Source organism: Theobroma cacao, chromosome 3, assembly GCF_000208745.1.
Source record: "Theobroma cacao cultivar B97-61/B2 chromosome 3, Criollo_cocoa_genome_V2, whole genome shotgun sequence".
Taxonomy (NCBI): Eukaryota; Viridiplantae; Streptophyta; class Magnoliopsida; order Malvales; family Malvaceae; genus Theobroma; species Theobroma cacao.
The window spans coordinates 3367683-3382689 of record NC_030852.1 but is presented as its reverse complement, the minus strand read 5'-3'; the positions used below and the strand labels follow the sequence as shown (position 1 = coordinate 3382689).

Sequence of the window (15007 nt, the reverse complement as noted above, 5' to 3'; positions counted from 1 at the left end):
AGATAGTGTGTTTATTTGAAACAGACACAATTGTGTCTATTGGGGACAGTCACTTTACCTATAAATGAACTTTCTTCTGAGACAAAAGATATATAGAAAACAACAATCTCTCTTTCCTTTCTCAATATTCTCCAAATTTCTTCTATATCATTTTATTGTAGAAAAATCTTATAGTAGTTAGATAATCTTGTCATGCACCAATGGATGCTTAATGGATTGATTTCATCAATGTGAAAATGTAAGCAATCACTGGGCTTCATTGTATTCTCGAGATTTATCGCCTACAACCTTTTTGCATACTATGCGTGGGGGGGGGGAGGGAATAAAACTTTAAGGACAGTGGCATTGATACATGCCTTGAAGTTATTTTCTTATTTTTTCAATTTTGTGATTTAACATTCACTAATGTGGAAGCCCCCCCAAAGATACTAGGCTCGAGGTAAACTCGAACCAAAGTAAGATCCTTCTCCTTTATGGGTTGCACGTACAATTGGGTGGGGCAAAAGGTAAAGGATCCCACATCAGTAAAAGATGAGGTGAGTCTTAGGCTTATAAATAAGAATTCTCCTCTACCTAACAAACATGTCTTTCAAGTTGAAACACAGCCATGACATCAAGCACAAAAGGACACAATGCATAATACATCTCAACTCAATTCAAAAGCTCAAATTTCAACTTTCCAAGCCCTTGGCTTTTCCTCTTTATTCTTTAGCTAGTAGTTATTTATCTCCAAATCGATCTACCATAAACACTTTGTTATTCAATATATTTGTAAGCTCATTAAGCATGTGTTCATTCAAACAATCCAAACTCCACACGGTGGCTTCCATCTTTCAAAGCCTTATTATTTGAATTGACTCTTATGTATAAAATTTTGTCTGCCAGAATTATCATTCTATTATTCAATTTAAACTACAATTTTGTTTGCTAGATTTGTTACATTAATGTCTTTCATCTAATTCGATATACCTAAGGTGCCCTTCAATTAGTCTACATCTACTAGTCTTTTCACCTTGAAAGGTGAAGGTCACTAAAGTCACACTTTGTTGTTTTTTGTCCAAAAATTGTTGACATGCTTAGTAGATTTTTTTTTTTGAAAAGATGGTTTCTTTCAATTCAAAAAAAAGATAACAAAAAGATTACAAAACTAGGAAGAAATCAACCTTCAACCACCAATAGCCATCTGCAGAAAAACATAAAAAAAAAAAAACATAATCTATAGATCCTAGCCACCTCAAGAGCCCTAAAAACAACACATTTACATCACCCCAATCCAACATTAAGGTTAGCACAACCTTAGACAAAACCCAAATAGAGGTAACTAGGAGCAGAACAAAAAAGAAAAAGCCTTTAGACATCAGAAATGATCATTAACAGTAAACAAAAGAGAAACTACCATGTACACATCCAAGTTGCTATCTGTGATTGTCTAAATTGCTTTTCTTGTGCCAACAATTAAAGCTCCCCAAGCTCCTATACCGTAGTGAGTTTTTTAAGAAAACTTTAACCCCTGCAATCAAAAAGAGCAACACAAAAAATTACCTGAAGTAGAACAAAAACATAGTTATGTCAACTAGCAGGATTTAAGTAGGCTGCATCACTCTCTCCATTATCAACACCTATCACCCATTGTAAACTTTGAGTTCGTAGCACCTTTTCCTTTGCTAAGCTATCAACTGCATCATTCACAGATCGCAAGATATGCCTAATGTCCCATCTCAATACAGTATTGAGAAGTTTGAAAGTTTGAATAACAAGTGGCCTTAATTTCCATGGCACCTCATTCGACTTTTTGATCCATTTAACTACGTTATTGGGGTCACATTCTAAAAGCAAGGGGTAAGTTATGTTCCACCTTGAAACTGCAAATAATAAACCTACCTCCTTCACAGCATTAAGTTCAGCTTTACTTACGTGAGGAACTTCAATTGCCTTAGAGAAAAAAGCAAGTGTGTCTTCATTTTCATCACATAAGATACCACCAATTCTCGATTCCCCAAGACAGCCTTTCGATGCCCCATCAGTATTGAAATTTAGAACTTCTGCTTGGGGTCAAGTCCAAACCTCAACTTTTTGACACACTTGGTTTTGGTTAGAATATTTCCTTCATTGGGAAAACGAGCAAGATCTCCTATAGAAAGATTGAGATTAGGTCATTTAGCATTCATCCACCATGCAACTCTAACCTTGGTGAGTTCAAAGATTTGGGAGCCATCCCATTCTTTGCCCTTGAACACCATATCGTTCCATGCAATCCAAATTGCCTAAATAATGGCATACCAAGCTATTTGCTAGACCAAGCCATTACCAAAATTGACAATAAGGTCCAACCAATTGAGAAAACAAACGAACGCGTCAGAGTGAGAAACCCATACGATATTCCATATGCCATACCATTGCTGCCAAAACAACCAAGTTTTCTTGCAAGTGAAAAAAAAATAATGCACGAATTCCACCTCCCTTCTACAAAGTAAACACATGGCAGCGTTAAAATTGATAAAACCTCCCCTGACTAGATTTTCTTTAACTGTCAATTGCCCTCTCACTAATTGGTAGCAAAATACCTTAATTTTAAAAAGTTTAAGGCCAAACCAAATCAATTTCCAATGTCCAACATGAGCGGTGTTAGAGAGTAAAACATGACGATAGAAAGATTTGGAAGAATAGTCACCTGTAGAAGTCCCTTTCCATATGAGTTTATCATGAAAACCCCTATTAACCACTTGACTTTCAATAAGACTTTTGAAACTTTTCCAATACTCACTTTCCCATCCAAACACACCTCTACGTAGCTAGACATTCCAAGTCTAATCATTAATAACCCATTCACTGAAATCACAAAATTTCCCTTCATTCTTGACAGCCAAGGCGTAAATTCTAGGAAAAGTCATTCGAAGGATGCACCTTTTAATCCATTCTTCTTCCCAAAAATTGATTTTACTACCACTACCCAAAGATATATGCATGCCATTGATAACGAAATCATCACAATCATAATTGCCATGAATCAGATTAATAAAATTCCTCTACATACTTGAGGCTTTGTTTTTGTTACCAAACCTTGGGATCAAGCTGTCACGATCCAACCCCAGTTTACCATCAATAATACTTCACCAAAAACTTTATGGTTCATTGCCATAACACCATAGCCATTTATTGAGGAGAGTTGTATTTTTAAGACCAAGCTCCACCAACCCCAAACGTCCCAAATCACAGTAGTTGCAAACATTAGCTCATTTGACATAATGCAATCTACGAATCAAATTTGGTCCCTCTCCCTTATAAAAACCTTCTTTGGATTCTTTTTATTATATTTCAAACCTTCATTAGGAGTTGAAAACAAGATATGAAAAATAAAGGCATACTGCTCATAACCGATCTCAACAACGTCACTCGCCTTCCCATGGACAAAAGTCCTTACCTTCCAAGAAGCAAGTTTGCCCTCAATCTTTTGGATGATAGGCTGCCAAATTGAGATACAGCCCGAAACAACCCCTAAAGAAAATTCGAGGTAAGTGGAAGGGAGCTTACCCAATTTACAACCTATCAAGTTAGCCCATTAAAATGATGTTTGCTGGTTAATGGCCCACTGCATAGAGAAAACTTTATTGAAAATTAATTTTGAGTTCGGAGATCACCTAAAAACACCTACGAAGCCTTTTAGTGTTGAGAAGGTAGAAAGGATTCAACTCACAAGTAATTACTGTGTCATCGGCATATTGAAGGTAGGAAACACAAATGTCTGAAGACCCAACATCCACACCCTTAATAAGTATCCAGTCAGCAGCTTTAAACATAAAGGCACTAAAGACCTCAACCATAATGTTGAAGAGAATGGGATAAAAAGGGCAGCCTTGTCATAAACCTCTTTCCATACTCACTTATCTAGTCGGAGAGCCATTAACAAGAACGGCGGTAGTAGCAGTGGACGCACAAGACATAACCCAACCACACCATATACTTCCAAACCCTATAAGTTTCACAACCATTTCCAAGAAATCCCAATAATTAATGTGGTAGAAGATACAACATTTACTTTTGGCACACTCAGTGAGACTAGGTTGAAAATGCCACCAAAGAGAAACACACAAATCACATGAAAGAATCCATAAATACTTGAGATGGAAGCATCTACTGCTCATGTTTCTAGCAACTCTATCTATTAGCGGTGCAACTCTAGTGGCTCAACTTGTAGGTTTCGTAATCGCAAGAATGATAGATTGATTGAAAAGATTGATCAAATATTCTAATATTTTCGAAAAAGCTTTAGGGCCATGGTAGAATCTCTCAACAAAAACACTAATGGCATGTTTGGTTTATGGAATAGAATAAAATAAGTATTCTATGGGAATAGAATAAAGTAAAAATAGAATAGAAATGTTATTATGTGGTTTAGTTGACAAAATGGAATAAGGTAAGAATTGCTATTATAACTTATTACAATGTTTGGTTGGTAAAAATAATTTTGGAATAACAAAATAATAAAGGACAAAAAGACAAAAATACCCTTTATTATAATATATGATTATTTATTTTTTATTTTATTTGTTAAATATTAATAATTTATAATTAATTTAAATTTTAATAATTGATCATTTAAATATTAAATTTATTATTTATAATTTAACATTAATATTTTAAAATCTTAATATTTTATTTATAATTTAAATGTTATTAGAATTAAAATATTAATAATTTTAATTAATTTTGAAATTTAAAATATTATGTCTTTTAATATATAATATGTAATTTTCCAAACTTGTAAGGAACATTTTGATTTTTATCATTTTTTTAAGGCTATTCCTCAACCAAGGGGTTGAGGGCCGTTCCTTAGTTTTAGCTGATCTTGAAAGAATGATTATTCCCTGGAACATGTGACAACCAATGATTATTCCCTGGAACATGTGACAACCAAACAAAGAGATAAATGTTTCTTCATTCCCTCAACTAAACATGTTATAATATTTTTAAAAACAGATGGCTACTACTAAGGAAGTTTTTAGAGCATTTATTGTCAAATTGTCCAACAATCATGTCAGAGGGCAAGAGCAAGAGAGGAGGAAGAATTCAAAATCAACAAACGACCTGTGCCAACGATTGGCTAGAGCACTATCTACCTCCTCGAGATAGAGAAGCACAAAATTGATGCCTTGTGCCAGTTTGCCCCACGTAGAATTTCGAACTTGTTTAGGTAGACAGAGACTAGGTGATCGGTGTCGTGCAAGAAGTATATTGGTCAGGCCTTTGCAAAACGTCGCCCATATATCAAAAACCTTTTTCTAAAGGGCTAATCGAGCCTACCAATATCCCGGAGATTTAAAGTTCTTGACTTTACTTTATTTTCTGCTCAAGCCAGACATTCCATTATGAAACGTATTGGCAAACTTATTGTCCAACGTGGTGAGGCTTCTAATTATGATTATTTGAAATTAAAATTGTTTCCTAATTTTTTGACAAGTACAACTTTCATATCGTATCTCGGTTTCCTTGCAAATTTTGTCCAAATCTGGTAAGACATGGAGCAACCGTTTGATAAATGCAATAGCTTAGCCGAAAAGATTGTTATTTTTTTATTTTTTGTAATTGAGGGAAGGTGAATTCAAATCCTACTCTTTACGCAGGAAGATCATACATTAATCAATGAGCCAAATATTCGTGTACATTAACTTAAAAAAAAGATATCTAATGAGTTTATATAATATATGAATATTCAATTTTGTAATTTTGAAGGTAAACTGTCAAATTACAATTCTTTAATTCTAATAAGAGTACCTTAACAGCATTTGTTAACATTATAATTTATAATGATATTATTATATTGAATATAATAATTGATAGTTAATACTATAAATTTTGATAATTAAGTGAATATATTATTTAATATGGCAATTTTAACAAATGTCTTTGGACACTTGTTAGCAAAAGATAACTTGTTGAAAATTAAAGGTACTTAGAATAAAACAATTTGTTGGGAGAGGTAAATATAACTCCAATGTATGTGTATAGTTTCCAATATAGATGTCGGCGACTATATTAAACTAAAATGGTGCGTGAATTTGCTGCCTAACGTTGACTCTAATAAGCAAGGTAACGTTATACACCACTTCCAAATAGCCCATATATTTTGGCTGGATATGGCCATATTAATTCTGGTTGATGCTCCAAATGACAATCTCTGGAAATTCTTTTTCACAAATTAAGTTTGCTTCACTTTAATGTCTTGCAATACCCATTAATGGAAAATAAAATAAAATTTAGGACAAAAGTCCAAACATTTTCCGGATAGGTAATCATAAAGCAAGAGTTACTACTCTTTACCAAAAGAATAAAAAAAATAATTGTTGCTAAAAATTGCCAATACTTAATTAGTTGATAACTAAATGGTATACTACTTAAAAAAGTTCATGAACTATTAAGAAAATTTTAAATAAACTCTAATTATTTTATTATATTTAATCAAGTTCTTATATTTTTTTAATTAAATATGTATTTATGACTAACGGTTGATTAACTATCATTACTATAAACGTCACATATTATTTTATATCCTATGATATTGACGTAGCATATTAATATATTGTAATAATTTGCGACATGACACTTTTCACTTTCCACCTCAACACTACGTCAATACAACATGAGTGTAAAAATGAAAAATAGCTTTTTAACTAGTGACAATTAGTCAATTGTTAGTTATATGAGACTACTCGATTTATAATAAAAATATAAAAATTTGATTAAACTTAATATAAAAATAAAATTTTATTTAATTTTTTTAAATAATTCAAAGATTTTTTAAAAGATTATACCTAACTAAAAAACAATTTCTGCTATTAGTACCTTACAACCACTATCTTTCCAACCCATCAATTTCAAGCATGTTGTCCTCCTTTTTCTTGTGAATCGCCAATTGCTTAAGCTTCTTTTGTTTTTCTCTCTCTCAATTTTTAAACTTTTAATGAAGTTAATTAACTGATTTTAATATTTATAGGCCCACATAACATATGTAGTCAATTCTTGGAAAGAAATTTGTCATATTAATCTCAAAACTTAGTCCACTTGACGTGATGCTATACATAAAGAAAGGAGGTAAGAAAGAGAAATCAGAATATTAAAATAAATATTATTTATTTAATTAAGAAGGTACGAATCCAAGGGTGGTTGTATTACTGTGAAAACAATCCCTTAACAACTCCTCCTTTTAGAATGTGTCCATCAGTCCATGCATCTACAACAATATATAAATAAATGAAGAAGACATTGTTCAATGCAAACACGTGGATCCATTTTACGTTATAAAATTCAGCCTTTCCCAACAAGAAAACAAATAAAGAAGACACATTGTTGAGATATCTCATTCTACAAAACCACAGATCGATACTTGGATACCTCTTAATTAATACCTGGATCTATTGTATGATTGTATCACTTATGTTTGTTAAAGCGGTGATGCAAGGAAATTCTGCAATGACTCATTAGTTCGAGGTAAGCATCTAAATACTATGAGATTTGTAATTTACTTTGAGACATATCTCATCACCTACCGAAGCCAAAGGTGGAGTGTACATCTTTTCTTATGATATGTTAGAAAATCACCAAACTAATCATTGAGATGTATATTTGTCATAGCAGTCGACAAGGTTCTTCAAAGACCCCTCCCATACAATTAGAAAACCCAAAGCTAGAGATAACTGGGAGAGCAATTAATCAAAGAAAAATCCTCCCCAACCTCCTTCAATATAGTTGTCTTAATTAGAATAATTAATTATTTGGTTTCTAAACTTCGGTCGTTGTCTGTTGGACTGCCTAACGAAAGGGTTTAATTGAACTACTCTTCAAATTTAAAAGAAAAATCTTGGGTTCCTTGTATCTGCATCCTTTAATCAAATCAGCTTGGCACTTGACATTGAGTGGGAAAAAGGATGGGTGAGAAAATTATGTACGACACAATATTTGCTAGAAGCTTTAGTCGATCTGACCAGAAGAAGCTTGGATATGGTGCATTCCTTGGTTGTTTGCTCATTGCATTGTGCTTCTGCCTTGTTTTCAAGCCTTACACGGATCCAATATCAGTTCGTGAGTTCCCAATTTCCCTTTCCGTTTTTTCCTTTTTCAAGAAAATTAGGATTAGCCTGATTAGTTGTATGATTTTGACATTGGTTTTTCAAGGTTTGAATTCTGTACCGAAGAGAATGAAGTTAGTGTGCAATTCAGAGACAAGATCAGACTTCTGTGAGATCAATGGTGATATAAGGATTGATGCAAAATCCTCGACTGTTCTTTTCTCTGCTTCACCCCAAGAAAGCATCCTGGAAGAAAACAGCTCACGGGTTATCAGACCTTATACTCGAAAAGAAGACGAACATGCAATGAGTACGGTCAAGAAATGGTCCATCAAACCTGCGGTGGATAACAACACGATCCCTCAATGCAATCAAAATCATGGAGTTCCGGCCGTCCTCTTTTCCCTTGGCGGATATTCGGGAAACAACTACCATGACTTCACTGACATCATTATTCCGCTGTATTCGACTGCTCGACTGTTTGATGGTGAAGTCAAGTTTCTTATCACAGACAGAAATCCATGGTGGATTAAGAAGTTCCAAATCACACTGCATAAGCTGTCTAATTACGACGTTATCGACATTGATAATGAAGAAAGCATCCACTGTTTCACAAGTGTGATTGTTGGTCTCAAACGTAGCCCTCACGAGCTGAGTATTGATACCTCAAAATCACCATATTCAATGAAAAACTTCAGGCAGTTTTTGAGAAGTGCGTACTCCTTAAACAAGTCTACCACGATCAGGATGGAGGATGATGGAAAGGCAAGACCTCGGCTTCTCATTGTCTCAAGAAGCAGAACAAGAACGTTCACGAATACAGACGAAATTGACAGAATGGCTAGAAACTTGGGCTACGATGTAGTTGTAGCGGAGGCCACGAATGTACCAAGGTTTGCAGAAATAGTGAATTCTTGTGATGTTATGATGGGAGTTCATGGAGCTGGCCTAACCAACATGGTTTTTCTACCTGAGAATGCCATTTTGATTCAAATAATTCCAATTGGAGGGGTGGAATGGCCGGCCAGAACTGCTTTTGGAGAGCCTTCCAAGGACATGAACATACGGTACTTAGATTATAAGATTAAAACAGAAGAGAGTACCTTGATACAACAATATCCACCACAGCATGAGGTTTTAAACAATCCATCCTCCATTTGGAAACAAGGTTGGTTGGCATTCAAGGCAGTGTATTTGGATAATCAGAATGTCAACCTTGATGTGAATAGGTTCAGACCCACTTTGCTAAGAGCTCTTGAGCTTTTACATCAGTAAACATTAACTTATGAGGGTCATTCTTCCTTGCATTTCATTTTTCAAATTTAGCTTGAGTGTAAGTAGGGAGAAATCCTTTTAGCGATTAAAGAATTACTGAAATATTTATCAATTAAAACCATATTGTATCTTCATCAAATGTAACTCTATTCTTAAAGATAATAATTTTCTTATATTTTTGTTCGGAAAACAACTATTTAAAGTTCATATATTAGTTATTCAACAATTAAAAACTTCTAACTTGAAGGTTTTACATTCAAACACATAATGGTATTCAAAAGTCTAAGGAAAGGTAAGGATAAGACAAAATGTAAGTTAAGTATAATCCCCATTTACTCCTAGAAACATCTTATCTTGGGGAGAGTTAAGAGATGTAAGCATCACTTTTCATTTCTTGTCCACGTGAGACGGGTACACACCAAGACAACTTGAGCATTTAGTAGATTTATCTTTGAGCCAAGTGGAAAGGAAAAAAGCACATATACAAATCATACACTTGAGTGAGATTCACAAGTGTATGGAACAATAATGGTAAGGAACAATTCATTAAGCATCTATAATTCACAACTGTAGGGGCGAAGATAGTCAATTTTTGTTAAGGATCAAAGACAAAGGAATAAAGTCTAAAATTTTAAAAATTAATATATTGAATTTAACCAACAATCAAAAAATTTATAATAGATAATAATTTTATATAACATGTAAATTAAGAAAAAAAATACTTACAATAGTCTTTTAGTAAAATTGTGTTCAACGATTCTTGAATTCAAATTCATCAATTATTGACTCTGTACTAAAAAGCATCAATTTCTTTAGGATTAGGTTTTTGACTTTTGATTCACATTGCTCTTGTTCTTGAGTTGAAGCATTGAGACTTGGTGACTCAACCATAGGAAAATCATTTGGATGATTTGCATCTTTTCTTTTAAAAAATTTGTTAATTGTTTTTAACTTACTCATACTTTAATCAAACCTGAAAAAAAAAATTAATGCAATCACATCCAATATTCTTATTTTATTTCTATTTGAACTTATAATACTAAATATAAAACTATAATAGATAAAATATAAATAGTTAACTACGATATACAGGATTAATAATTTCCTCCTATATAATTAAGATTGTTTAAAACTAAATACTCAAGATAATTTCCTCTTATATACTCAAGATAATTTTCTTTCAACTAAATATAAAACGTAAAGCAAATAAAAAAGATATACTCAAGATAATTTCCTCTTAAATAATCAGAATTAATAAAAAAATGATACATTGATGAAATTTCAAGTAATAGTGCAATACTACAACTTATATTTGAGAATTACATAATAATTTTTTAATTTGTAATGACTAAAATCATAAAAAATAAAATCTACATAACAGAAAAAAAATATGACACATGGAAGATAGAACCCGTATTATAAAAAAAGAAAGAAGAAGAACATGGTTAGTGGATCATAGAAATTTGGAAAAAAAATCTATAAAAACTTAGAACATATGAGCAAATAAAATAAAAATAAAAATAACAAATATAAATGATAATATAAATTGAAAGAATAAGACAAAAGAAAATTTTTCCTCCTCTTAATTTTACACAATGGTAATAAGTGGTTCTCGTTCTTCCTTATTCACGTTAGCAAGTTCATAAATCCCTCTTGAAAATTGAAATGTATTTGGTGATGAGTTACAGAAAAGAAAGTAAAATAAAAAGGACATATGCCTCAAGGTTGAATAAAATTGCCTTAACCTCTTATGCCTTATAAAAGATTCATCCACTTCCTTAAAGTACACATGCATATTTGTTTTCATTCTAAAGGAAAACTTTTGTTCATTGTTATGCGGTTTTTTAATTTTAGCTAGTTTTTGTTGTTGCCTTTTGTTTCAAAGTATTTTTGTTGTTAGCCTAAGCGCTTTTTGCTCACTCATAGTGTGCTTTTTTTTATTTTTTTAATATACTATTTTCTTGGCTGAGCAAAAAACAAATTGTTGCCAGTTGGCTCATACCCAATGCAAGACTCACCTCTAAAAGTAAAGCATGATTTTTTTTTCTAACATGTGTCCAACACTTAACAAATTTAGATTGTTTTGGGAAACAAAAAGAACATTAGCAATGAATTTGGTACCGAAAGGGTTTGTGCCGCAACAATGCTTTTTCCTCTACCATCCACATAGTCATTCCCAATTTTGACTTAGGAGATTTAAGACCTGTCCAGCTCATTAAAGATTTCATCATCGTGTGTCATGTTGTTAGTATAACCACTAGCAATCAGCCAGACCTTGCTGTTGCTATTTGTAGCATAGCATGAAGCCACCAATAGTTTCTCATCAGCTTAATCTGTTGCTACTTCTACTTGTGTTTGTTGCCCTTATTGGTTTACTTTGGTTTTTACAAACATTTTCCACATGGACTAGCTGATTGCATGCTCTACACTTCACAACAAGCCTGAATCAATAAAAGCTTTGAATTTGATTCCTCTTCTTGCAGTGAGTGCAAGGTGAATATCTCCCTATTTTGCTTCCTCATTTATAGTCCCTTGCTTTCTTCTCTTTATCCTTTTTTTCACCAGCTTACTTCCTTCCTCCATTATTGCTTGAGATTCTTGAAAAGCTCCCTCAACTACCTCCTCTTGATTTATAGCTTTCCTCAATTCTAAGGCTTGAACTTCTATTAATTTAAGTTTTTACAAATCTTTTGAGTCCTCCAAAGATGAAATTTTTTATTTAAACTTTTCTTGCAAGCTAATAAGGACATTCTCTACCACTCCCTTTTCAAGTAAGTCTTCACCAAGCAGCCTCAAGTGGTTTACTATCTTCATGATTCCATCATTTTACTTGTTGAAAGTTTCTGTCTTTCACACTGAGGACTTCAAATTCCATCAAAAGGTGGAGAACTTGATTTATCCTTATCTTGACACAACCTTAGAACCTTCTTTGATTTTATCCCCAGCCTCTTTTTTGTTTCAAATGCCATTATCCTTGTGAAAAATAACATTCGTCGTTATTAAGTGTATGTATGACAATGTCTTAAAGCCCTTTGCAACTTCTTCACTATGTTGCTTTATTTGAATTATGATGGGATTTACTCTCAAGACTGGTGGCTCTCTATCAATCTCCATAACCTCCCATATGTCAAAGGTTATCAAATATGCCTTCATTTTTACAACACATATAAGGTAATTCTCTCTTGTAAACACTAAAGATAATAGGGGTTACAAAACTGTTTGAACCCACAACTTATATTTGAGTTTTTTTGAAGCTAACAAGCAAGAATATGTGTTTAAGGCTTGAAAGGAAACTTTTCTTTCTAGTTTTCTCTACTTCTTTTGGTCCTTTAAGATCTTTCAATCTTTAATATCATGTTATGTTTGGTATTCTAACAAAATGAATAAAAAAGAGTGAGTAAAAGATTAAGAATTTGAGCTAAAAAGGCTTAACTTCTTCATTTATTTGTTGATTTCATGTGTCAAGCCTTTAACTTAATTCTTTTCGACCTTGAGCTCTGAAATACACCCCTCACTGAGCTCAAGTCAGCCTTGAAAATAACAAAACCAGCCAAGAACACAAAGGTTCTTGAAGTAACAAAATAGTGAAAATGAGAGAAAAAAATAGAAGAAAACTATAAAGAAATGAGTTTCTATTATCAAACTTGGTGTGCTTTACAAATGAAAATAAGGGTATTTATAAGCATAGCTAGCCCTCTTATCTAGCTTATCAAAAATTCAAATTTAAAATAAATGGCTAAGTCATTCGAATTTGAATATTCATCCTATCTACATCATTTTATTTACATTTAAATTTAACATAAATAAGCCTATCTATACTTTTCAAAAGAGTGAACGGATACTTCTACCTTTGGCGTGTAAACAAGTTATGCCTTTTGTTTGTCGAGCTAATAGGTTAACTTATTAGGTTGTTGGGCAATTGGATTGCTTAGGCTACTAGCCTACATAACGTATTAGGTTGCTAACTGTTAAAACAGTAACATCCTCCCCCACAAAATTCAATAATGCCCTCGTTATTAGGAGATAGATAACTCTATGTTGTGCACTACCACGTCACATGTCATCTCTTCCTATTTCTTTGCCTCCAACAACCTCTCTTTACGCACTCTTGCCTTAGGCTTCTTCATTCTACATTTTACTTTCATGTGCTTTTGACTCGAACACCTTAATATCACACATTGTCTTGTAGCGTGTTCATCCCTTAAGTATGACTGTTTTGACACTATTATCTTTTTCACAATTCTTTAAAATGTGTTATCTCCTTTAGTACTTGCTTACGAATTAGTCGAACATTGCCTCGACTCCTTAGTCACACGAGTGCTTGGCTGATCTCAACGATTCTGCGTTCATGCCTTATGTCTCTTAACCCTTCTAGCTCCTAATTGTGGCAGTCCTATTACCATTAATCTTGGTCTCTCCCGAACCATACAACACTATTATCATTTGTTGCTACTCCTCCTAGTGCAACACAATGTTGCCCAATCTCAAAGTGCTCCTCGGCTCCCCTAGGTGCGGATAGTGGTGCATTCCACCACTATATCGACCCTTATCTTGGCTTGTGTGGGCTACTTGATAGGTTTCATTTTCCTTACACGACATTAGGCTATCTAATTGTGATTGCTCCCTAGGTCATTTTACAAGTCAATTGCCATTCTCATTTCTTAGATCCTCCAAGTTCAATAGGATAGCCATGAACTTGATACATTTGGGATAGTCCCCTATTCTATATGCTCCATTGCACAAGAAACATTTGGTAGGCTACCTTTCCTTACACATCCCTTTAGCAACAACCTTGGTCTAATGGTGGTGGATTCTCCTTGGTTTTTTCCTTTACCTATTGTCCTTTTCTCCGTCACCATTGCTTTTTTCCTTAAGTCAAGATAAACGAAACTTAATTAGACCATCGACCACCATTATGACTTGCATCAGGTTTCGCATGCCTCTGCGTTGAAGTTTTTGCTTCACTCAAGGTTTAACCCATCTATAAACATATATAGGCCTTCATTCTCACTTAAATCTCCTACTTGCAATACTAAATCTAAAAACTCCATAATGCATTTTTGCATTTTACCCCTTTAGACTAACCTCTGTAGCTTCCCCATTGCCTTGTCCTCGACATATTCAAGGTAGAATCGCTATCAAGCTCCCTTTAGAATGCTTTCCAAATGCCAAGGATTACCTTGTGAACTTATCATTGCATCAATGCCTCCACAATAGCAAAGTTGTGCACATCAAGTACATCACGACAATGTTATGCACAGCATCCTCCATGATCTCCATGGCTCGAAAATATTTCTTCAAACTCCATAAGAAATTATCAACCTCATTATCCACTTTTTGATCTTGAAACTCCTTGAGCTTAGGCACTTTCAAATAGGCCCTTATTTGAATAGTAAGGATACCAACCTTTTTACTACATTGAGTGTAGCAAGCTCGTCCTTGAGCCCACATACCTCATTCCTCAATGCCTAGACCAAATCCTCAAACGTAACATCTCGCTAGTTTAGCATGTCCATTGACTCATGAAAGGTTAACAACATCTTCCCTCAAAGCTCATTGTCCCTCAATCCCCACTTTTCGATGTTGGCCTCAACCTCTTCAAATATGTCCTTCATTCCGCCCACAGCCAACTCCACTTTGGACACTCAATCATCTAAAGAGGACAACAT

General features: G+C 33.7%; 1 protein-coding gene across 1 annotated transcript; it reads left to right on the top strand.

The window, feature by feature from the left end:
- LOC18604231 (protein O-linked-mannose beta-1,4-N-acetylglucosaminyltransferase 2) lies at window positions 7923–9338 on the top strand. The gene has a single exon (XM_018116998.1). The coding sequence runs from the start codon at window positions 7923–7925 to the stop codon at window positions 9336–9338; it is 1416 nt and encodes a 471-aa protein (XP_017972487.1).

Bases quoted from the DNA above. Each gene is read 5' to 3' on its own strand.
- LOC18604231 (XM_018116998.1), top strand. From the start codon at position 7,923: ATGGGTGAGAAAATTATGTACGACACAATATTTGCTAGAAGCTTTAGT.